Source organism: Gracilinanus agilis, chromosome 1 (genome assembly GCF_016433145.1).
Source record: "Gracilinanus agilis isolate LMUSP501 chromosome 1, AgileGrace, whole genome shotgun sequence".
Classification (NCBI taxonomy): domain Eukaryota; kingdom Metazoa; phylum Chordata; class Mammalia; order Didelphimorphia; family Didelphidae; genus Gracilinanus; species Gracilinanus agilis.
This window is the reverse complement of record NC_058130.1, coordinates 165,004,903-165,030,585: the sequence shown is the minus strand read 5'-3', so window position 1 is coordinate 165,030,585 and position 25,683 is coordinate 165,004,903. Positions and strand designations below refer to the sequence as shown.

Below are 25,683 nucleotides of genomic sequence, written 5' to 3'. Positions count from 1 at the left end.
TTCATCCATCAGAACCAGAAAGTTTCCTTACCATTAGGAGCAACTGTGTGTTTCAGTAGTTAGAGAATTGATCCTGGAATCATGAAGACCTGAGTTCAAATTTGACCTCAGACATTTACTAGCTTTGGAACCCAGGACAAATCACTTAACCTCTGCCTCAATTTCCTCAACTGTAAAATGGAGATAATAATAGCATCTGCCTTCAAGAATATTGTGAGGATGAAATGAGATATTTGTAAAGCATAGGGTGCCTGGCACATAGTAGGCACTTAATAAATAAATGCTTGTTCATTTCCCTTTTTGCTTCCCCCTCCCCATCCCCCTGCCCCATTGCCTGGTTTCCTAGGCCTGCCTTATTCATTATCTCCCTGGCCCCTCTCCTTCCCCTAGGTCTCCACACTCACTCAAAGGCCTCTCTCTTAAGTTCTGGAAGGAGACCAGAGCTTTCTTTCCTCTTCCAGTGACCCCCTCAGAACAGGGTTCCACATGCTATGTAGAACCAGCCATGTTCAGGTACCTCACAGACACTGATTGGGCCCTTGTACCATCCACCACTGGCCAGACCTTGAAGGGGACACCTGAGCTTACAGGGTTCTCTCTGTTGAGTTCCCCTTCTAGCCTTCTGGGAAGAAGCCATGTTGAACAGAGCCCTTGAGGGGATTGGGGAGGTTGAAAAAGGAAGACATTTTAATGGAGAGCCATGTGAGTCTATACCAATTTGCACATTGCCTCAGAATTTGGATTTGAGCTCCCAGGTCAGCCATGAGTGGCAAAGCCTTTCGCTAGTGGGTCTCACTTTGGAACTCCCCTGCCTGTGATCACCACCTAGTGTTCTTGTTGGAGACTACAGCATCACCCCTGGCAGAAGCTCCTCCAATATTCTCCAAAATTGCCTGACCCTGGAGCCATATCTAGCCTGGCAGGAGGAATGGGACCTGGACAACCTTCACAAAATCATAAAGGAATGGAAGTTCGATTTTGCCTTAGTTTTCCCTTTCTATATCTAAGATATTAGCTGTGTGACCCTAGGGAAATCACTTAACTTCTCTCATTCTCCTCATCTGTAAAATGAGGGAATTAGATTAGTGCCCTCTGAGGTTCCTTCCAGTTCTAAAACTATGATCCTATAAACTCAGTTGTCATAGAAGGACTTGGCTTGATGTCAAGCTTTTATTCCATAGAACAAATGCTAATCCCTGTTTTCTTTCTCCTTTGAGATATAGCAATTTCACTCTTCTCCCTAAATGTACATTACCCTCCTGCTAAAGGGATTTCAGGTCCCAGTTTTGTTTTGGAAAAGAGGGGAAGGATCTTCCCTCCACCTCTAAAATGACAATTAATAGTGATCCCAGGGGACAACTAGGTAGAAACTTCCTAGCTGGGTGACCCTGAACAAATCACTTAATATCCCCATTTTCTCTCTCTTTCTGTTCTTCTATCTTAGAACCAATACATAGTGTTACTTCTAAGATGGAAGGTAAGGATATAAAAGGGGAAAAAATAGACAACATCTCAAATGTGAAAGAGCTGAGCACATATTTGGATTGTACTGTGTTGGGCTGGAGGGAAAGGGGTGGGAGTTGGGAAGGTGAGGAACAAACTGAGCTCTAGCAAGAATGAAATAGGGAGCAGCTAGGTGGCTCAGTGGATAGAGCACCAGGCCTGGAGTCTAGAAAACTTGGATTCAAGTCTAGCCTCAGACATTTCCTAGCTGTGTGACCCTGGGTAAGTCACTTAACCCTAATTGCCTAGCCCTTGCTGCTCTTCTGCCTTAGAATTGTTAAGAGCTTAGAAGGTAAGGTTTAAAAAAAAAAAAAAAGAATGAAATGGGCATCTTTTGGATTCAAGAAGCTGAATTCCATTCTTTGCAAGTAATGTTTTCTCTGAACCTTCTCATACCTCTAAATATGATAATATTTATGATGGTGGTGGTTAATTATTATTTAATAATAGTAGGAAGCATTTATATGGCACTTTAAGATTTTGTAAAGCACTTTACATATGTTATCTCCTTTGATTCTCACAATGACCTTGCAAAACAGATGCTATTTATTGTCTCCATTTTACAGGTGAGGAAACTGAGACTGAGAAAGGTTAACTAAACAAATGAATAGAGTGCTGAACTTGGAGTCAGAAAGACCTGAGTTTGAGCTGTGCCATATAGCTACCAACAATTATACCCCAAAAAATGATTTTTGAATAAACCAAATTATATATATTTATATTTTAATCTGTTTAATTGAATTGAATTTTGAATTCCTCAAGTTTCTACTTCCCCCCAAAGAAGACAAATGAGTGTGACTCTGACTTTGTCATGAGATTACAGATTTAGAGCTATTGGGGACCTTGGCGTCTGTCTAGTCTAGCCCTGCTTCCCGTGAGCAGCCAGTGAAGGAGAGGCAGACAGACTAAAGATGTAGATCCATCTCCCTCTCCCAGCCACAGCAGCTGCTGACCAGAGTACTTCCAGGAGAAGGCCTTTAGGGACAGCTGTTACCCTCCTGGATCAGAGCTGGTCTCACTCCAGCCATGAATAAGAAAGTTCAATTTGATTTCCATCAGCTTCCCAAAAAGCTCTCCCCGAAGAGCAGTGATTTGTTTCCGTAGCAGTCCATGCTTCCTTCCCAGGAGATCATCTACAAATTCAGTTGGCAAGAAAATCATTTTGATTTGGGAGCTGGTCATTAGGAAGGAAAGATAGGTAGTCAACACCTGGTGGAACTGGGTAAGAGATATGATGAGAGAAGGGGGAAAGTTGTCTTCTCTCCACCCTGCTGCTAGCACCTGCTGGGCTGGTGACAGTTCTTCCAGGTCATTGGGAATAGATCTGCTCTATTCCCAAACCCCAACCTCACTCCTGCCACTGCTAGAATCTCAGGAGCATCCCCAAAGTATTTTTACAGACATGGGTAAGACCCAAGATCATCTGTTTGAGCCATCAACACAAATCAACTAAGGGGTTACTGGTTTTCTTCCCCTCCACTCTAAGGTACACATCATCACCAGATTAAGTTTCTGACAGCCTAGCTTTCATTATATTACTTCTCTGCTAAAGAAACTAATGACTCCCTGTTGCCTACTGTATCAGGGCTGAAGTAATTCAAGGCCCATCACAATCTAACCCCACTCCACCTATCTAATATTATTTTCTACCATTCATTTCTCAACATATATCCTCCAGATTGACCTTATTAATTTCCCCTCTTCTGTTCTAGCATTGTTCCATATGTATGAGTTTTATATCCTCAATCTGGTTATAAACCCCCACCACCACCACCAAAGGACAAAGATTATTCTTGATTTTTTTTCTCTCTTTCCTAGCAGAGCCCAGCCCAATTTTCTGAATGTAGAAATGCAAGTTTGTTGGCAGGGTAGAAGAGAAGAGTGGCTACAACCCAGAGAAGAGAAAGGAGCTCATCATGATTAGCAAAGGCATGGCAGAGGGACACCCTTTACACATGCCACTAGGGTTGATCACTCTCCCATACATCTGCCACTCACCGTATGTTCACCCGGTGGGGTAAAACCATAACAAAATGGTGACATCTGCAGAGGCTGGATTTTCTTCCTTCAGGAAACTTCCTTCACACAAGGCATTTCTCTTCTATTCCTTTGCCCAAGACCTTACTCTCAATGGACTAATTAGTTAATCCCTACCAAAGTGTTGATGATGGTAATGACTTAAAGCTTGAACCCTTTCCAGTATAGCTGCATTATAATAGGGAACTCAGGAAGACTACGATATTTCGAGTCCAAGAATGACTGATATCAAATGGTAACATTTCAAACCCCATGCCACTTAGTGGAGGAAATACTTGGGTCAGGGAGACATTCTCCATGTCTTTTCGTCTTAATAGACAGCCGTCTATTTCTTCTATATGTAGAACCCCAATACCCTGAGGAACAATTCCATGGAGTTGATAGGTTTGCTTTTCAGTAGTACGGATTAGAACTAGATGAAAGATTACCAAAAGAGAAAAAAGGGAAGCTTTATTTCCTGAAGAATCCTGGGCAAAGCATGTAACCTCTCAAAGGCCTCAGTTTTTGTATCTGAAATAAAGGAATTGGATATGATCTCATAGATAAAGTTCCTCTGACTGAATCTCTGATCCTCAGATCTTATGATCACCATTGACCTCTAGAGGGCCCTTCCATCCTTGACCTTATTGGATTTGTTGGTTTTCTTGTCCTGGTAAGAGTCAGGTGAGAAGGTAGAGGAGATAATCTAAGTATACTCTCCTACATCCCAAGAATAGTCTTTGTGAAGCACATAAAATATAGAAAGAGCCTAACCAGTGCCAACTGAATGAATGGGCAAAAAGAATCCTGCAGGAGAATCCAATAATTTGATCTGCCACCAGAGTCATACACTGCTCCATCTTCTTTCACTTCACCCCAGTTGGGCTATTTCCTCAGATCCTGGCCAAAACACACACACACACACACACACACACACACACACACACAGATTCCCAAGCTACACTTGCTTTCCATTAGTAGATCAACTCATAGCATTGGGCCCATGAACTTAGTTAGCTTATAGGCCAATATCTGTATCTAAATCTGTTTAATGACTTTGTAAACAAAGGATTTCTCTCTGGCTCTAGCTTGCAGAAACAAGACATCCAACAAAATCAGCCTTTTTTTAATGACAGGAAGCAAGAAATAAGAAGAAAAAAGGTTTTGTTGTAGGAAAAGCTGAAGAACAAGACTGTGGCCAGAAATTCTGTCAATGGCAGAGGTTGAACAGGGTAGCAATAGATTGGAATTGGGAGTAGGAAAGAAGGCATAGAACAGAGTTGCCTTCAGCAGCTAGAGAGAGGCCTCTAAGTTTCAGGAGATTTTAAGAGCACTGGATCTACTGAGCTAGGTGCAGCTTAGCTGGAGTCATTATTTCCCTTTTCCTGGCCCCTGTTTTCTCATGTGTGAAATGACAAGGTTGAACTAGATGGTCCCTAAGGTCCCTCCTAGCTCTTTTGTTCTATTTATGAGTATACCAGAAGCCATCAAATAAGATAAATTGATTCTTGCTAACTCAGGTGAAGAAAATGCTTCTGTGCCCAGAGTGATCCAGGCTGTCACTTCCATTAACATGAAGAAAGAATTGTGAACCAGTTGGCAAAGAAAAGCAGAGCCCAAACTCCAAAGAGATCTTGGAGGCTCAAGAGTAGGGCATGTTCCCAGGAAACCTATTGGATCTTCAGTTTCTGCAGGGTTGGGATGGGTGTGGGGTCATATTGTAGGATGTTGATATCTTCCCTTTTTTAACTAACTTATTCTTTTTATTATTTTTTCAATTACTTTTTCAATTATTTTTTCAATTTTCAATGTAGAAACAATTTTTTAATGATTGCTTTCAGACCTTTGCAATCCAAATTCTCTCCCTCCTTCCCTCCCTCCCTCCCTCTCCCACTGTCTTAGGCAGCAATCTGATATAGGTTATTTTAGTGTTGTCATATAATATAAATTTCCTTATTCCTTTTGTTGTGAAAGAAGATATAAATATCATGCATATAAGAAAAAACTCATGAAGGAAGAAATAAGAAAAGAAATGGCATGATTTTATCTGCATTCATATTGACAGTCCCTTTTATGGCTGTGGATAGCACTTTTTAGCATGAGTGCCTCGGAGTTGTCTTGGGTTCTTGCTTTGTTGATAACAGTTTAGTCCTTCATAGCTGATCATTGTACAATATTTCCATTATTATATACAATATTCTCCTGGTTGTGCTCAGTACACTTTGCATCAGTTCATACAAGTCTCTCCAAGTTTTTCTGAAATCATCCCATTCATCATTTCTTATGGCAAAATGGTAGTCTATTTACAACCACATACCACAACTTGTTCAGCCATTCCCCAATTGATATATTTGTATGAGGATCTGCAAGGCCGATTGGAGGAAGGGACTTAGTAAAGATTCTTAGAGTTTGAATAAGAGCCTAAGACTCAACTTCTTCAGAAAAATGGATGGTTGCAGCTTCTTTTTCAGTTTTGTGGTAGCATAGTCTGATGCTGAAGGTCCCTCAGAGTAGGAAAGAAAGACAAGGAAAGGCAGCTTCTTTCCCTAGTCAGTTCAAGCTGCCATTGTCTGTCTGTTGTTGGAAGTCAGAGACCCATGAGGTCATCAGCCTTATCCTCATAATAATGTTTCCTCTGCAGAGAAACAGCGAGAACTTGCTCGAAAGGGTTCCTTAAAAAATGGCAACATGGGCAGTCCAGTCAACCAGCAGCCCAAGAAGAACAACGTGATGGCCCGAACAAGGTAACATCTTCTTCTCTGTCCCCAACACTGTCACTCAGATTACCCTAATTGACAGAGCTTTCTGTGCATTATTATTCATCTAGAATATGGACCTGGGATATGATGAGTAGGAGAGCAAGCAGCCAATGGCCCTGCTATTGGGATTTAGGAGCAGTGAGCCTTCCTGTGTCCAAGCTTAACCAGGCTGTCAAATCTTGATGACCAACTCTCAAAGGTTTCTGTCTTTGACCAGTACCCTATCCTCCTTCTAAATCTCAAACAAGGCCATGGTCCCTGGGCTCCTGTTGTATTTAAGAGTACCTGGCACAAACCACTATGTCCAGATTTCATCATGCCAGTTCCCTTTGGGACAGAAAGGAAAGCTTAGACCTCCCTAATATAATGCTCAAAGCAGAGAAGCATAAAAACAAAAGGACGTGCTATGCCCACTAACCATGACCTCTGTGTTCTGTTCTATCCAGGCTGGTTGTCCCCAACAAAGGATATTCTTCACTTGATCAAAGTCCAGATGAGAAGCCATTGGTGGCCCTTGACACAGACAGGTATGGAGACTGGGACAGAGGATGAAGGGGAAAGAGAGACACAGACAGACACTCCCTAGATGGGAAGAGATCAGATATTTCAACTATTCAGAACTGAATTTCTTCTCTTCCCTTGATCCTGAGATTTAATTCAACAAATGTTTATTAAGTGCCTATTCTGTGCAAGACACCATGCTAGGCACTGAGGAATTACCATGTACCTTGAAGCCACTATTATACCTCCACCCTGCAGTTACCTTGGTCCCAAGAGCCTTCCTTAGAGTCTAGCCCTGGATAAGAAAGATGTTTTCTTATTCAACTTCCAAAAATATCTTCCTGCATTTTAAGCCATTTGCTGTTGACCTTGCTCACCTCTATTCCTTCTGCATATTTCTGGCTGCAGGCCCTGGAAATCTTACCATTATTCATAATCTCCAAAGAAGGCACTATCTGGCCCCAAGATTTTTCCCCTAACTTTCAGACCACAACATACTATCTCTGTAGTCACCTCCCTTCATTCTCTGATGATAGGATCCAGAGCCTGACAATATTACCCTCACCTCACTGTAGTCCATGGCTATCAGCCCTGTAGAGAATCGCTATAAAAGAAGAAACTTGGGACTCCTGTCAGTCAGGGAGAGTGTGAGACTATATAAAATCTTGGATGGAAGGACAACCAAAATCAAATGCAAGCTAGAATTGTCCTTCCTTGTTCTATTCATTTCATCTGAAGTATGTCACTGCCTGGTTAGTCAGGCTATTTATTTTTATCTCCAAAGCTAAGCTGGTTATCTACTACTCCAAGTTAACTTTGGAGCCTCGTCTCACTAGCAATCATGTGGTTTCATAGGGTTGTAGGATTATTGATTTAGAGCAGGAAGGACCCTTAGAGGCATCTAGTCTAACTTCCTCATTTTAAAGTAGAGGAAACTGTGGCCCATAGAGGTAATCTGATTTGACCAAAGTGACACAGGCAGTAAGTGGTAGGGCAAGAATTTGAACCCAGATCCTCTAATCTTTACTTTAGAATAGATGGCAACTATTTCTTACCCTGTTTGCCTGGCATAGTTCCCTTCCTTCCTTTGCCCTCCTAGCATTCCAGGGCCAGAAACATGCTTCTATTTCACAGCCTCATGTGCCTCAGACTTTTGATCCCTTTACTCAGTTCCTGTTTCTTGTCCCCTAACTCACCTCATTTGGAATGGCCTACGGGAGAGGAAGAGAGCATGATCCTCTTTGGTCAGCAAGATCCTCTTCGGTATCTGGCTTTTGATAGTCACTGGCTTTGTGACCATGGGCAGGTCACTTAAATCCTCTGAGTCTTTTTCTTCATCTCAAACTTCATTGGGAATAATATCTATAATTCCCATCTCACAATATGGATGCAAGGATCAAATGGGATCATGCATATGAAGCACCATACAAATGGCAGCTGTTTTTATTGTACAGCAGAAATGACAGACAAATCCAAAACTCCCAAGATTTCATGCTTTCCAGGCTCAATCTAACTCCCTCCTTCCTCATTTTAACATGTTCTGACATAGATCTCATTGACTGCCTCACCCCCAGGGAAAAGGAGTATCTTTCATTTCATACAGTGTTAACACTAAATATGCTTATTGCCTAAAGCCTGGTTTTTTAAAAGTTTATATGAAATTTGGCATAATAGTACCAAACTGCCTGATTTGTTTCAGTGCCCTACTTGGAGATCATGTAATCCAATCACTTTATTTTGTAAGTTTCTTTTTTTTGGTAGAATCCTATTAGTACAATTTCATAATATCAAAACATTTTATATCCACAGTAATAAGAGTAGATGATTTCAACCAGTAGTAAGAAAGCCAGCTCATGGGCTGCACTGTCCTTTGAGAAATAACATTTCAAGCTTTCACTCTTCATAAATGCTTTTTCTTTCATCCATTCATTCATCTGGACAACAAGGGATGGTGTCTTTCATCATCGTACCCCTTTGGACATGGCATTGCCTCTCTTGGGACCTTCCCTTCCCCATCTATAAAGGAAAACAGTTAAATGCAGAGCAAATGAGCCCCAGGCATTCTAAGAATAAGGCAGGTGGGTTGACTTGGAAGTATATTCCACCACTTGAACCTCTGGGCCACATGAGGAAAATTCTTGGAGCCCAATTTGCCTGTCAGGAAACGATGGAAAGAGAGGGATTTCCTAGAAAATAAAAAAGGGTTGGAGGGCAGAGTGACAAAGGAAGTCAAGGAGACACAGGCAACCAGGGTCCTGTTGCTATCAAATTTAATAAAAATATCCTTAAAGAACATAAACTGTAGCCAATTCTCAAAATCTTCTTGAAATCCTCTCTGTTCTTTGTATATTGAAGTATTGGTGTTTGTTAATGTTAAGTTCACAAAATTTTAATTAAAAAAGAAAAAGTGGAGAACTTAGATTAACACCAGTAAAGGAAAGGAGATTGGGGAAGGGTGTAAGGAGATACTTTTTTTTTTAAACCCTTACCTTCTGTCTTGGAGTCAATACTGTGTATTGACTCCAAGGCAGAAGAGTGGTAAGGGTAGTCAGTGGGGGTCAAGTGACTTGCCCAGGGTCACACAGCTGGGAAGTGTCTGAGGCCAGATTTGAACCTAGGACCTCCCGTCCCTAGGCCTGGTTTTCAATCCCCTGAGCTACCCAGCTGCCCCCTGTAAGGAGATACTTAATGACTATTGGGACTATGATTGAAAAGACTAATGAAATGAACTTAGAGTTCATTTAAGATTAAGGCATTGGCTTAATGGGGGTATAAGGTAAAACAGAGGTCAGATGGCTGGTTCTTTTTACCCATCCTCTCATCCTTTCCCTACATCTCCAACCGTAGGCCTCAAGGAAAAGGATTCTTCACAGGATCATAGGTAGGATTTTAGGATTTCAATTTCAAGAGAAACTTGGAAATTTTCTTAACTCCTTCACTTTACAAGTGAGGAAACTGAGACCCAGATAGTTGAAGGGAAAGTCACAATGGTCAGCCTGTTTTAATTGAAAGAGGACTGAATTTGGAGAGAGATGACCTGAGTTCAAATTCTGACTGTTTATCACCTCTCGAGACCTCGGTTTTCTTATCTGTAAAATGAGGTTTTTCTCTAAGTTTCCTTCCAGCCCAAAATCTGAACTGAGATTTGATAGTTTCTGACTAAAGCCCAGTGTTCTTTCCATTAAATAATTCAACTTCTATAAAAAACTATTCCTGTTGAAGGGGAGTTAGGCTTTGGCATTGAGAATCCAAATTAATTGCAGGGGTAGTTCATTAGCCAGTGGGGGAAACTGAGCTGATCAAACAAGATGCAGTGTAGAAAGACCACCAGCCAATATCCATCTGAAGCCCCAGTTCAGGATCAATAGTTAGATCTCACCTGCCTCCCTCCACCAAAGAAGGCAATCTGAGGACCCGGGCTTTCAAATCACCAACGGCCTTTTCCTTTTTATCTTTACTGACAGTGATGATGACTTTGATATGTCCAGATATTCCTCCTCAGGCTACTCCTCAGCAGAGGTGAGTCATGGGAATGTCTAAATGTTTTCCCCATAAAGAGAGACTTCCAATAGAGAGAGCCCTGTAATAGGCTCAAAAACCAGAAGGAAGGGTTGTCAATCAGGGAAAAGGGATGGGATCGAGCACTATATTTGTTCTATGGCAAAAATAAAAAAAAATAGTGGATTAGAGACTGAGAGACAGGATTACAGCCTAGGTGGTATGCCCTGGAGTGTCTGAGATATAGGAGTGGGACCAAGATATAGAAATAGAACATGAGAAATAGAATCTGAGTTCAGGAAGTAGGAGTAGAATCTTAAAACTAAGGAATAGGACTTTGAGGATAGGAGGAGGTGCATAAAAGATTAGAGGGTAATTGGGAAATAGAAGTAGAACCTGGAAGGTAGAGGATGAGGTCTCGGAGGCAGGAGATGGCTTTTGCCTGTTGGAGAATGGAGCCTACAAAATAATTTACAGAGCTAGCTAAGGCTAGGAGGCCTGCTCACCCCACCCCACCACTTACCCCAGGTTTGACCGCCCTTCCCTTTGCCTACAGCAGATCAACCAAGACTTGAACATCCAGCTGCTGAAAGATGGTTACCGGTTAGATGAGATCCCAGATGACGAGGACCTCGACCTCATCCCCCCTAAATCTGTGAACCCCACCTGCATGTGCTGCCAGGCCACTTCCTCTACTGCCTGTCACATCCAGTAACGGCCAGCATGGGTCAGGAGCAGGGGCAGAGGGGGAAGGAGGCACATCTGGCGCCCATTCCCACCCTAGTTCCCATTCCAGGCCCTGGTCCTGGCCCTAGCGACTGGCCAACTTCTTAACAGCCATTGCTTCCTCCTATGGTAGGACGTGTACCTCTGTGTTCATGAAGCCGGGAGAAACCAAAATGAGATTTCACTGGGGAGTGGGTGGGGGGAGGGTGGTAGGGGCTCTTTGTTCATTGATTTGTTTAGGGGACTCAGCCAGCTTCCCCTTCTCCCCCAAACCACCACCACCTCCAATTGGCTTCCTGGCTGAGACTGTCTCTAGCAGACAGCCCAGCCAAAAAGTCTTAGGGAGAGCGGGAGGGGAAGGAGAAGGAGAAACACCAGGGGTGCTTGAGGACTAAAAGGGGGCCAACAAGGAAAGGGGCCTGGGGCTCTGGCCTCAACAGGCCATGGGTAAGTCAGTCTGTGTTTCAAAAGAGAATTCTCCCAGATGATTGTCCTTAGGCCAAGCCGTGACCCAGACTGATTTCTCAGGGTACTCAGGCTCAAACTCTTCCCCCAGAGGTCCTTGGAGATTGCCCCATGATGATCTGCTACAGAAATATAACACTTGGCAGCTGAAGGACACCCCAAAGTCTCCTGGAATGGTTCAAGAAGGCCAGCTCCAGGGCTCTTCAGCCTAACCTAGCCTGACTTGCCCTGGCTCAGCCTCATGAAGTGAACTATGGGAACTTGTTCTCTGTCCTGGCCCTGGCCTGTCCTACTCCTGCCTCCTGACCTACACACTGATTTTTAGATTTTTTTAACATTTAGTCTCCATCTCCATCTCCCTTCCCCTCTTGTTCTGTCCATCTTAGGCACAGTTTCTTGGCTTCATTTCCCATCATTTTCCAGGGGATGTGAGGTAGAGGGGGAGCCCTTCCAACATCTCTTGCCATCACCTGTCTCTCTGCCTCTCCCTCTCTCCATCACCTTCTATCGTGGTTCCCCCTGCCCTCTTGTTTAGGGAAGAAGGAGGAGCAATGTGCACAATATCAGCCCAAGGTAGAAATGAGGATGAGCTTCTGTCCTCCTAATTTTGTTGATGCCCTTGTGGGTTTTTAGGGGTGATGGCAAATTGAAGGGAACTACCTCTGGCCGGGCCTCACCCCACTCCTCCTCATCTCTCTGTCTGCCTTTGTGGAGAACCAGGAGCAGAAGAACAGGAAAGAGCATTGGCTGTGTCAGCCTCCTCCTCTACTCTGCGGTTAGATAGAGCTGAGCCCCAGAAGGCCTCCTGCCCTCCTCGCTCTCAGGAGGCCAGAATGTCCTTTGGGACTGCCTCCAAACCTGCTTTTCCCTCCCCACACAGCCACCTTCCTTCCCACCGCCACTCATGACTGTGCTGGACTTACTGCTTGGGAAGTCACCCCCCTTGTCCACACCCTGCTCTTCAGGAGGCCCAGAGGAGGCTTCATGGATAGGCATCTTCAGGGAAGTGTGTCTCCGCATGATGACGTATGTACACATGCATTGTGTATGGCTGTCAGTATATGTCTTGGGCAAAGCAGTAGTATCTCTCTGTGTGTAGCTGTTTCTGCCCATGGGTGTGTGGAAGGTATGTACATGCACATCTGTGCTACTGCTAGCTAGTGTCACTGGGTTAGAAGAGTCCAAGTGGGAGCAGGGACCTAATAGCACCATAAAAAGCAAAGAGAAGGCAAAAAACCCTCTTCCTGAGGAATCTGCATCCTGAGTTTGCTTCCTCTTAGTAGGGAAGGGGAGAACATGTTCCCAGCTGCCAAGGGATGCTCTTAGGTCAGAATGGTCAGTGATCTCAAAGGGCAAGTACAAAGAGGAATCATTTCCTTACCCGAACTTGCCTGGCTCTTTGGAGCTGTGCATTTTGATAAAAACTAACTCAATTTGGAGGAAGGAAGTCCAAAGGATCCCTGCCTTTAGGGCTGGCAGGTGGAAGAGACCTAGAAGGTGGAAGGAGCAGGATTGAAGTGGACCAGACCAAGCCAGGCCAACTCTGGAAAAGTTGATTTTCAAAGAAGTGAAAGTCTTCAGGACCCTCCCCAGGCTGTAACCCAGTAAGGCCATTCCCTCTTGCCTACCCTTCTAGCCTATTTTTGTGTGCCCAGCCTCCCCACCTCTTGTGTGGAATTGGTGATTGGGATACTGTTGATTATAGCCTAGGCCAAGATTTCTCAAGCCTCATTACCCAAGAGAAGAGGATCTCCCCTTCTTGAGGGGTAAAGGGGGAAGGTGGACCCCCCCAGTCCTTCTTATGGCACCATATATAGTTAGATTCACTCATTTGTGAACCGTCACACACCACCACCACCCCCCCCCGCTTTTACATAGTTTTATATTTGTATATTATATGTATACATATATGTGTATATGTATATATGAATAATTCCAACCATACTCAATGTCCAAGCCCCATTTAATGTCCCCAGAGAGGCCAGGTGTGGCTCAGGGTGGAGAGGTTACTCCCCTACCCGATATTGTTTGCTGGCTCCTCAGGAGCATCCCCTCCACCACCCCCAGGGCAAGTGGGCAGCCACGTATAAGATGTAACTCCTGTCCCCCTCCAGTGACCACCCCCCATCTAGTGCAAGGCAATGGCAGCATTCTTAAGGGTTGTCTGGAGGAATGGCGCCCATGGGAATTGAGGAACCCAACCATAAGCAGGCCTGCCAAGCACTGGGGCAGGAATAGAATGGCCATGAGAGCTCCCATCCAAGGCTGTGACTGGTTTATTCCTGTCCTGCATTCATGTGCAAGAAGTCTTCTGACCCCTAGAAATTGTGGTCTTCCCTTCCCAACCCTTTATTCCTGTGCCATTCTGTTCAACTACCAACATTTCCCCTCTTCCCCTCATCCCTTTATCTGCAGCCAAGCCCCATGAGCCTCCCAGTCTTCTTGCATCTTCCATCTCAGATGGACCCTATAACTTCACTTCTGACTAGAGACTGGCCCATCACCAAAGTCAGTGTGGCTTAGGCCCTTAGCCTGGAAATCAGCATGACCCCATTCTCATGTGGGTCTGACTTGAGCTTCAGGCTCATACTTGCCCTCCCTGGGCCACTGTAGGAAAAAGCAGGAATCAAGGAAATGAGAGAAAGTTCTTGGTGGAGGTTGTGGTGGTACCTTTCCTCACTGCTGGGAGCCAAGGGGTTCTCCCCTCTGTCTGGCCCCTGGGCTGGAAGAGAGAGGGAGAAGGGAGGGAGGGAGGAAGGGAGGCAAGCAAGAGCCCTCCAGACCACTTCATGGGGTTTGGGAGAATCAAGCTTTCTGTGTAACGTTCCTTCCCCCATGATATGATATCATCCCCTCCTGTAACCACAGCCCCCTTCCTCCCAGCTCTCCTCCTCCTCTTCCTTCCCCCTCCTCTTCCTCCTCAATCCCTTCCTCCTCCCTCCTCATCCCTTTCCCCCTCCTCTTCCCTCCCTCCTCCCCTCCTCCTTCAGCCCTCGGATCCCATCCATGTAGGTACTTGCCTTAACCTCGCTGGTCCCCAAGCCCTGCCCCTGGCCCTCAACCCAGTCCTCCTGACTGTGGGTTCTCTTCCTTTGAAGCGTCAGTTTCTCTGCATTAATTTATTTGAAAGAAGGTGTGTTTTTTGGAGACATGAGACATGTATAATATTTTTTTAACATTTCCATCGCAGTATTTATCATCGTTCCTTGTTGTGTGTCGTGTAACACAATTAATGATATTAAAAAGCATAATATGAACAAGCCTGCCCCATGGCTCCTTGCTTCATTGTGGGAAAGGGGGGCCTGGAGAAGCACGGTTGGGAGGCAGAGTTCCTGGTTTCTAGATTCGTCCCCCTCAGACTGACTCAGGGCAAGACCTGGTCATGCAGGGAACCTTGAATCTCCTTGGCTGGCCAGCAACATCCATCACCTCAACCTAACCCCACGTTGAGGTTGAGTGGAAATATAGGTAAGTAAGGAAAGAAGGAAACAATTGTGTATCCTGTGAGGCAGGCACCATGCCAAACTTCACAGATATCTCATCCCCAATACCTACAATAGATAGGTGCTATTATTATCCCCATCTTATAGATGAGGAAACTGAGTTAGGTTAAACAACTTGCCTAGAGACACCCAGAGAGCAAGTGTTTGAGGCTCGATTGGAACTTGTTTTCCTAACTCCAAGTCTGTATTCTATCTACTGTGGCACCAGTTACCTCCCTCTCTAAAGAGCCAGGGATTTCAAGTCAACATGCATTTAACCAGCAACAATACAGACTTAGTGAGAAGAAAGGAAGGGGCGAAGACAACCTCTGTATAACTCTCAGTGAGAACACTACCTATTAAGCTGTAATTATTCTGCAATTTATATGGTTTGGTTTTTTTTTTTCGTAAACTCTTCCCTTCTTTCATAGTATTGATTCTAAGGCAAAAGAGTGGCAAGGATTAGGCAATTGGGATTAAATGACTTACCCAGGGTCATACAGCCAGGAAGTTTCTGAGGTCAAATTGAACCCAGATCCTCCTGATTCCTAGCCCAGAACTTTATCCATTATGCTACCTAGCTGCCCCAAAACTTATATAGTCTTTTTTTCCAAACCTGTCTGTCTTAGAATCAATATTATATATTGTTTCCAAGACAGAAAGATAGTAAGGGCTAGGCAATAGGGGTTGACTTGCCCAAAGTCACATAGCTAGAAAGTGTCTGAGACCACATTCGAACCCAAGACCTCCCTTCTCTAAACCTGGCTCTCAATCCATTGAGCCACCTAGTTTCCCCCTAATTTATATGATCTTAAAAGGGTCCTGAGACAGGGTCTCACCAGCAAAGGCAGGACATAGCCTTTAGAGCTGAAAAGGATTTAACCTATGTTGTCCTTATTCCAAGACTGGCCCCTCCGTCCACTATAACAGGCTGCCTTGTACAAAATATGTAGAGAGTATCTACAAAGTGAAGCCTGGGAAGAAGGAGATCTAGTCACTGGGAGGGATGCTCCTCTCAGTTCTCTTGGGCTGGGAGAAATATGCCCGCCGGCTTTGTTCCTCCTCTACTTCCTTCCTGGCCTCAATAAGGGAGAATCGAATTGGTACGTATGAGAAGGTAGAAAAGTACCTCAACCAGCAGGCGAGAAGGCCTGCAAGGACCCTCTATCTACCATCCCAATGGTGCCTACAAAGGGAAGCTTCCTCAAGCTCAAGCAGCTTTCTGGGATTCCCTAAGAGCCTGGCTTTAGGTTTTATCCTTCACAGGCTGAGGAACAAACATACCTCTGTGCATCTTGGAGGTCCACTTAAAGAGTCCTCATCTCAGTTGTCCTTAACTGTCTGTTTCTTTGGACAAGTCATTTCTCACCTTTCAATCTCATCTGGAAAACAGGGAGAGGGGTAGAAAGCAAGTTAATATTAGTTAATATGCCAAGACTTGTCTTCTTTGAGACTGATGAGGGAAAAAGAGGGAGAAAGAATGACCGGTTGGGGTGGAGGCACAGGGCAGGGGGATGGAGTGGGAGGAAGGTATTGACCTAATGGTAGTATTGCATAGCTGATGGGGCACTGGACCTTAGAGACAAAAATCCTATCTTAGATACTTACTAGCTCAGTGACCCTGGGTGACACTTATCCTCTTAGCCTCAGTTTCCCCATGTAAAAAAATGAATTCCATGGTTCCTAAGATCCATTCCAGCTCTAAATCCATATCTGTGATCCTATGACCTCCTGGGACCCATCTCCTAATCCTAATGGTGAGGGAGGGAGCCAGTCTCATGTGATGTCACAATAGGCAGCTCTGGGATTAGTGGGTGCAGGGTGGGGGGTGGGGATGGGAAAGCGTCAGGGGTGGGAGTCTAGACTGGAGATGGATATCACAGCAGTCCAGCAACACCTATAGACAAGTTGTGCAGAATCTTCAGGCACAGGCTACTTCCAGATGATCAGCCAGAGCTTCTGGAAGGCACTACCCACTAAGGTGGTGGCCGGATTCCACCATGTTCCTCTTTGCTCATAAGACCAAAACTCCCATAAGTACCTACACGGACTCCTATAGAGCCCCTTCTTCCATCAAGCAAGACTATAAAGACCCACCACTATGGGCTTGGGAAGAGAACAAGTTTGTAAGCCCGGTGAGTAGAGGAATAGAAAATGGTTGGGGAGGATGTGGAATGGGGAAGGGAAGGAGAGATGATGAGATCTCATCAGAGCCATTTGGGAAAGAGTGTAATGGCAGAGGAATGTATTTGACAACACAGCCTCCGTGGTGTTTGTGTATATATGTATTGGTGACTGTGCATGAGATGAAATGTTTGCCATTTGTGTGACATTGTGTAAGTCTCTGGGACTAGAAGATTGGACTTAAAATTCTCTGAAGTCTCTGCCAAGTCCAAGATTTTCTGGTTCTATTTTGGATATTATGTGTGTGACCTTGGATATATGTTTGTGTGTCTCTGGGTAGAAGTATGCGTATTTGTGAAAGACTTTGTATGTAGGGAATGGAACAGCTCCTGGAATCTCCTGGAGTCAGCAGGGTGGTTGGGGATAGGAAGAAGTCACTAAGACACAAGGTATCCATGAGGTGTCAACTTGTCCATCCCAGAGGGAGTAGATGATGTCTCAAAGAAGTAGATCAAGGAGTAGCACTTTTCCAACCTCAAGAACCTTTCTTTTATCTTCATATCGTGCCTTGTTATACTTTCAAATAATTTGGCATCCCTGATTTGATTTGATGGTATAGATTAATCTGGACAGGAATTATATCTACTTGATTGGGAGAATGAAACTGAGAAGTAAAATGACTTTCTCAAAAAAAAATAAAATGACTTTCTCAGTGTCACACAGAATAGCGGGAAATAGCTAAGTAGAGTCCAGGTATCTTCTCCTCTTTATTAAACCTACTTCCCCTACCCGCTACTTCTGGGTAATGACTCCTAGGCTGGGAAGCTGCAATCTGGACTCCCTGAGATCAGGAGTATAACGTTTTCTCAACATGCTGTCACATTCCAAAGACTTCGTTGCCATCAAATTGCCACCATGACTTCTGAGATAGTTAACTGTCATCCATATCAATGAAGGGGAAATGAGACTCATCAGAGACCCATTTTTGTCTGTCTTTGTTCTACAACAGAATTACTTTCCTCATTTTGTCTGGCAGAGATGGCTATTGCCCATTCTAAGCATAGGAGCAAAGGAATACTAGCCTGGGATTCAACCTTGATCATGGACAATCCACAAAGTGAATTATCAAGAGTTGAATGATAATGCTACAGTGAAATGACAGAGTTCTGCTCTGTTTGTCAGTCTGTCCATAGGACCCATGTTTACCCTGGACCAGGTCCATACTCTAGGCAAACAACTAGCTTGTCAAGTTAAATAATTCTTTCCTAATGCTCTCTTAGGGGTCAATTTGTCACACACCCCCAACTATTAGTGGGTCAGGACTGCCCATCACTCAAATAAAACAGGTCAAGATCCTCCCCTTGTTTTTCTAAGTGCTTTCTCTCCCCACTAGGACCCAATGTAGCAATTCCTCATTCCCTGCTGTTAAATTCTTCCCAGTACTTAGCCTCAGTCTCTCTTATTCCATTTTGCTCTATCCCTGAGAAGAGAGGTCATGCATGAAGCATAAAATGACATGCTTGAAGAGGAGGATTAAGTGAACTTGTCTGGGAGTTTTTGAACCTTGGTGAAGAAATTCAGGGTATGGAGAGAGCAAATAGAAGGGACCAAGAAAGGAGATATTGGTCTGATTAGAGGTTCGAAGGTCAAGGGACACATCTATGTAGGGGGATTTCCATCTCTCTGAAAGAGATGTGTAACAGGATTAGAAATAAACCAGACCTCCTCTCAGGAAGTCCCTGGTGTGAAAGGTAAAGAAAGTTAATGATTAGAAAGTGCCAGTGTAGAGATAGGGAAAAAGCCCTAGAGACTTAGAAGCATGGTTCTGAATCCTAGCTCTGACACTTCCCAGCTTTGCCACTTTGGGCAATTCTCTTCCCTCCTTTGGTTTTCAATTTCTTTCTCTAAAATGAGAGTTTGTGGAAAGAGTTACTTTCCTCATTTGAAAGATGGGTAGAGAAAGAAACCTTGACTGTGGATATTAGACACAAATATCAGTTGGCTTTGCTTAATTGTTTTGTTATGAAGGAAGATGGGGTGGGGGAAAGAGCACTATTGAAAAGTGATTTGGGTATTTAAAAAGCCTCTCAACAACATTAAAAACAAGAGGCTTAGACAAGATCAGAGGTTTTCAACTTTTTCAAGTACAAGAACTTTTGAATACAAGCACAAAAAATTCACATGTTCACATCTAATAGGAATTGGAATTTTAGTATCTCTGAATGAGAAAGTATCTAATAAAGAAAAATCTAGTATGAATTCAGTAGCATTTAAAAATGAATACATATTAGTCACAAAGCAACTACCTGCATCTGAAAATAAGAATACACATTACATATGAGTCTATAGAAGGTATAACTGCTTATTCTTAGATTTGCGCAAGGATTCAAAGACCCTTTGCAACAACTCTGAAGGAAGCCAAGGGTTCATGATCCAACAATTGGGACCAACTAGAGAATCTGAGAATAATAGAATTGTAGGTCCTGCCAGCTCTGAATTCTGTGATCCTTTGATTGTACTTATTGAGGACCCATTTTACCAGAGAATGAGGTGGACACAAAAGCCTTAAGATGTCCAGTACTGACTTCATGGAGCTTACAATTAGCTGAAGAGACAAAATTATAAATAACAATGACAGGCAACATAAGTTTAGATCCAGGAGCAGGGAATAGTGAGTGATGACTGCAGAAGCTCAGAAACATCGCTGAGGACCAGGTCTAGACTACTCAGGACTTGCAAAGTACTGAAGGGTGGAAAAGATGGGGTTAGGCAGAGGGAAGGGGAGAAGGGGGGTCATTTTGGATAGTGTAAAGGTGGGAATAAAGGTGAAAGCATAAAGAAGCAAGGTGTTGAGCCAAGATGGACCTGGCTGGAGCAGGGGATTCATAGAGAACAATGGGAGATAATTTGGAACTAAATTCTGGAGGCCCTGAAGAGAGGCCATGGGTGGCCTGCAGATTATTTAGAACTTCAAGGGAATGTTAAAATCATCTAGTTCAACACCTTTATTTTACAGATGCACAAATAGAAGCCAGGTTATACCTGGAGATAAAGATCGACAGACAGATGGACAGATAGATGGATGGATGCGTGGATGAATGAATGAATGGATGGATGGATAGAGATAAAGCTATAAATATCTTTAGATAAATTGGATAACTATTGTAAGAACTATATAACCCTAGTCAGTTATACTTTTTTCTATTGAGCCTATGTGCTTATCTCCCAGTAAAGGGAATAAGTAGGACAAAAGCCAAGTTTTAGGAGGAAATAATGGACTACCTTGTTATTGGAAGGGTTGTCCACTGAATAAGGGAGTAGACTTGTTTTGCTTGGTTCCAAAGGGCAGAACTAGGACCAGTGTCTAGCAAGAGAGTCAGTGACATTTTTTTCTCAATGTAAAGAAAAACTATGCATTTTAGTTAAAGCCACCCAATTACATAAAAGGACTGGTATAGAGGGGATACTAAATATTTTTTGGTTATTAAATACCTACTAAAGTGTCCTTCTAAAGGTCAGCTCTAGGGGGCAGCTGGGTAGCTCAGTGGATGGAGAGGCAGGCTTAGAGATGGGAGGTCCTACGTTCAAATCTGGCCTCAGACACTTCCCAGCTGTGTGAGCCTGGGCAAGTCACTTGACCCCCATTGCCTACCCTTACCACTCTTCTGCTTTGGAACCAATACACAGTATTGATTCTAAGGCAGAAGGTAAGGGTTAAAAAAAAATAAAAAATAAAGGTCAGCTCTAAAATTTGATAATTCTATGCCTCTATTTATTACAATAATAAATTACTAATTTTAGCAGCTTTCTAATTAATCTTAGAATGTTAAAGCTTAATGATAACGATAGCTTCATTTTATAGATGAGGAAATTGAGGACTTGTAGTGGTTAAATTATTTGAACAAGGTCACAACCAGTTAGTGGTGGCAGAGAGGGGAGTAATGCCAAGGCGTCCTGAGCAGGGTTGTTTCTAGCACTACTGTTATTCTTTGACTCCAGTCTATATAGAACAAAACATAAAGAGTTGCTAATACTTTAGTGCAGTCATGTAATATCTAGTAAATGTTCAAATGTTATTTACTAATTTTGATCTAACCCTATTTCCCCCTAAGGCAGAAGAAAGGTAGGAATAGCAAAGCACAGTATTGTCTTGCCTCTGTACCCATCTCTAATCAAGGCTAGGAGCAGTCCACTTGCTATATTGACCCTAAACGTGCCATGTTACAATTGAGGGCTACCGATATGGGGCAGTGGCTTCATCTATCTGGACCATGATGCAGAAAGCTAATGACTCCCTTGAAACACCCACCCAACACTGAATGGGCTCTTTCAGAACTTAAAGCTCTGGATGTTTTATTAGAAAGTTCTTTACTGCAAGATTTAGTTCCCTCAGGAGCTCTCTCTCCTGAGCATTTGGTGATATGCATCCTTCCTTCCCCACATTGTGAGTTTCTGCCCTTGAGTCAGGAAAATTGCTACTACCTTAACAGGGCAGGTGTGTAGTATCTTTGGGTACCATCAATAAGAGAGTTGCCAAAATGGAAAGCTAATGTTGTGAATAGGCCATTGGGAGAGAATTCTGCATTAATTGAACTGTCATTGGGTCTGTGGCCTGGGATGAAAGTTAATTCTTAGTCAAGTTGATCCCCAAGTTCCTATCAGAAGCACTACCCACATGTACCAGATGAGGGAGTAAAAAACAAAGGGGAAACCATCATTTTAATGGTAGTAGAAGGCAGAAAACCTAGGTTCTAGTTCTGATTTCACCACTCTAGCCATATTGCCTTGAACAAATTTATTTCTTTGGACTCTCAGTTTCTTATTTAAAAATTATAACTTTTGGCAAGCTGTCTTTAGAAGTTTTCCATTTTTTAGAAAATGGAAAAAAGGTATAAAAATTGTATGATGGTATTAAAAAATGGACAAATTGATATCAACATTGTTCCAATAATTGTTATCTGAATTTTCTTTCCATTTAAAGGTGTTTTCATTTCCATAGTTGTCGTAATTGTGTATAGTTCTTTCGGTTTTACTTTATTCATTTAAGTCTTCCTGTATTACTTTGAATTCTTCAAATATTCCATTATGTAAACTCATATTAACATATTCACCCTGCCTCGGTCTTTGGGATTAAAGCTCAGGAAAGAGACTAGGACTGGATATATAAATCTGTGAGCCATTTTCATAGAGATTATAGTTGAATCCATGGGAGCTGTTGAGCTCACCAGATGTAAATGTAATTAAAAAAAAATTTTAATGGTTGTTTGGTTTGGGGGATAAGGAGCTCCCAGAATGGAAATTTCCTCTGCCAATTCAAATCAGTAATTCCTATGTAATTTCTAATCTTACATAATTACCTCAGGCCTTGGAAGAGCCAACCCTTTATTCACAGAGCTAGTATGTGAAGATGTAGGCTTTGAACCCAGGTCTTCCTAACTCTTAAGGCCAATGATGTCTATCTTCCAGGCCATGCTACCTCTCATTTTTGTATTAATATAATCATATTATTTGTTTCTAATGTTGAACTATATTTGTGTTCCTGGAACAGCTCCAACTTGGTCAGAATGTTTTTAGTTGCTTTTAAACAGAATTTTAGTTAATATTTTTACGTCAATATTTATCAGTGATATCAGTCTATAATTCTTGTTTTACCACCTGATTTGGGAATCATCTAGACTATATTTGTCTCATAGAAATATTATAAAGTGCTTTCTTTCTCTGTTTTTGGAAATAGTTTATGTAGCATAATTTTAAATATTATAAAATTTACTTTTAATTTGTCTGAACTTAAAGCTGAGGGTTTTCTTTTTTTCCTAAAATGGGAGTTCATTTGTCACTTGCTTTTCTGAGCTTTTTTTTCTTTCTAGGATTAACTTTTTTAGGTTATTTATTTCTAGTTGTATTAATTTTGGCATTTCATTTTTATAGATATTACTTTTGTTTAGGTTTTCAGTTTTGTTGTCATATAATTTGGTATAATAGTTTCTGATAGTCATTTGGATCCTCTTTAGTTGTTTTTGGGGAAAAATAAACCTTTTCACTTTTTATTCTGTTCATTTGGTTTTTCTCTCCCTCAAAAAAAAAATTACCTAATGTTTTATCAGCTCTAGTAGTATTTTTTATTAGCTATTTGGGTATCTAATTTAAAAAATATTTTATTCTATTTAATCATCTTTAATGTTAACAATCTCTACTTTATATTTGTATAGGAGTTATTAATTGTTGGTCTTACAGGTTTTTAAATTGAATTCTCAAGTTATTAATCCTCTTTTTCTCCTTAATGTGTTCATATATATAAAATTTCCTCTAAGGACTACTGTAAATATAACTCATATTTTAGTGTGTTGACTCATTATCATGCTCTTTCATATTATTAAAAATTACTTGGTGGTTTGGTCTTTGATCTACTTATTATTTAGGTTGTCATTATTTAATCTTAATTTAGGATTGCATCTTTTCACAATTTCTATCACATTATAATCTATAAGGGATATGTTTAAGATATCTGCCTTCCTAAATGTATCAATGATTTATTTATGGATAAGCACATGGTAATTGTTTTAAGATACTCAATGCCTGAGAATACATGTATTTTCTAAGATTTCCATTTAGAAGGCTCCATAGATATAACCAAACTTTTCCAACATTATGTTTAAATATATAGTGCCTTTTTTTCTTTATCTTTCTACTTGACTTGTCAAGTACTAGGAACATTAAATTATTAAATTATTCCCACCGTATGTATATTTTTCCATTTTAGTTAGCATTTCCTTCGAGGTTTGGTTACTATGTTATTTGGCACATATATGTTGGATCTTGTGGTCTTGATTCTTTCATTTATTTGAAATAATGTCTACAATTCCTGAGGTGCCTTTTTTTGGGGGGTCACTGAAACATAATAAATTTTATTCCAGCCTTTCACTGAAGCTATATGGCTTTCTAGCTTCAGATCTACTTCTAAAAGCAGAGAATTGTGTTTTGCTTTCCAATCCATGCCATAATTTATTCCCTTTTTATTGGTGAATTAATTCCATTAGCATCCAATGTTTTAATTATTAAGCTTTTGTTTATAGACTTGTTTCTGGGACAGGTAATTTTCCTCTATAGTAATACACCTACTCCATATTTAGACACAGTGAATGGAGGAGAAAAGGCAGATGGATGAGCATCATTTCCCATCTTCCTCCCATAGGCATGGTCTAGGGCTCCACTCAGATCAATCTTTACATAAATTACCAGATTTTTTTCTAAGCTTTATCCTGCCTCTCCTTTGAAACCCCCACTGTTGGCCAGACCTCTCACACATGTTCAGAAAGAAGCTTCCTTCCTAGATATGTTCTGAGAAATAGATTTTACAACATAGAATCCAACCAGGTTCTATGTTGGCTCAAATAATCTAGAAATAAAATGTAAAGATCATTACCATATAATACTTCATAAATGTATTGAAATTAGTTTCTGTCTCCATTACCCATTAAAATCTTTACTTCCTTTTCAGTTTCTCATGACCCAATGGAAAACACATTCCCGTTATAGATTAAAGTGCATTACTAGATTAATTAAAATAATAAAAAATATCTAGTCTTTATATATAGCATGTTAAAATCTACAGCGCACATATTATATGTTATCTCTTAAGCATTACAACAACTTTGCAGGGTAGATGATATTATTATCCCATTGTGTTGTTTGGTCATTTAGTCATGTCAACCCCATTTGGTATGTTTTTGGCAAAGATACGAGAATGGTTTGCCATTTCCTTTTCCAGCTTATTTTACAGATGAGGAAACTGAGGCAGACAGGGTTAAGTGACTTGTTCAGGGTCACACTACTAATAAGTATCTGAGACTGGATTTGAACTCAGGTCTTCCTGACTCTAGGTCCACCATTTTGTCCATTGTACCCCATTTACCCCGTTTTATAGATTTTTATTAAAGTAAAAATAGTTAATGACTTGCCCAACTCTAGTTGGGTGGAATTTAAACTCAACTCTTCCTGGTTCCCAGTACTCTATACACTCTGGATATATTTCATATTAAAATTCCAAACTACTGACCACCTATTGCTTCTAGCAATTTCTGAATTCCCTGGGAGTAGCGGTATCCCACATTAAAAATCTAATTCAGTAGCACAACAAGCCTTTATTAAGCATCTATATCCTAAGAGCTGGGAATACAAAAACAAAAATGAAAATAATCTCTGACCTCTAGAGGGGGAAGGAGATAAATGGGAGGCAGAAGCAGCTTCATACACATACACTGTAAAGGAATAAAAAATCTATACAAGATAAACACAGTCACTTCAAAGGGCATGAGTAAGATGAGGACAGATGAAGAAGACAGACCTCAGTTAGCTTTCATAAGAGCTGAGTGTATTTTAAGGTGGAGGTGAGAAGGGTATCTATCCACTTGAGGCTTGGAAAAACTACAGCATCTACAAAGGCAGGAGATAGGAGCTGAATCGATTTGTATAGAGGATAGCAAATTAGACCAGTTTGGCTGAATTTAAGAGGGCGCAAAGAGCCATAATGTACAAAAAGTCTAGGAACAGGCAGAAGTCATATGGTGAAAGACGTAAAATGCCAGAAAGAGAAGTCGATAAGTTTTTTT

The 25,683-nt window shown here is 41.9% G+C and overlaps 2 protein-coding genes across 5 annotated transcripts in view; both read left to right on the top strand.

The window, feature by feature from the left end:
• The window catches only part of FAM219A (family with sequence similarity 219 member A), a 91,200-nt gene extending 80,162 nt beyond the window's left edge, over nucleotides 1-11,038 (top strand). The window contains exons 3-6 of one of the 4 annotated variants that reach the window (XM_044658680.1): nucleotides 6,169-6,263; nucleotides 6,725-6,805; nucleotides 10,244-10,298; nucleotides 10,837-11,038. In XM_044658680.1, coding sequence (XP_044514615.1) covers nucleotides 6,169-6,263; nucleotides 6,725-6,805; nucleotides 10,244-10,298; nucleotides 10,837-10,992 — 387 coding nt within the window. In that variant the 3' untranslated portion in view covers nucleotides 10,993-11,038. Of the gene's footprint in view, nucleotides 1-6,160; nucleotides 6,264-6,724; nucleotides 6,806-10,243; nucleotides 10,299-10,833 lie in introns of all 4 variants that reach the window. The other 3 variants (XM_044658672.1, XM_044658664.1, XM_044658655.1) reach the window with 3 other exon arrangements.
• Nucleotides 11,039-16,950: 5,912 nt separating this feature from the next.
• The window catches only part of C1H9orf24 (chromosome 1 C9orf24 homolog), a 58,428-nt gene continuing 49,695 nt past the window's right edge, over nucleotides 16,951-25,683 (top strand). Inside the window, exon 1 of the mRNA XM_044657248.1 lies at nucleotides 16,951-17,085. Coding sequence (XP_044513183.1) covers nucleotides 16,951-17,085 — 135 coding nt within the window. The remainder of the gene's footprint in view (nucleotides 17,086-25,683) is intronic.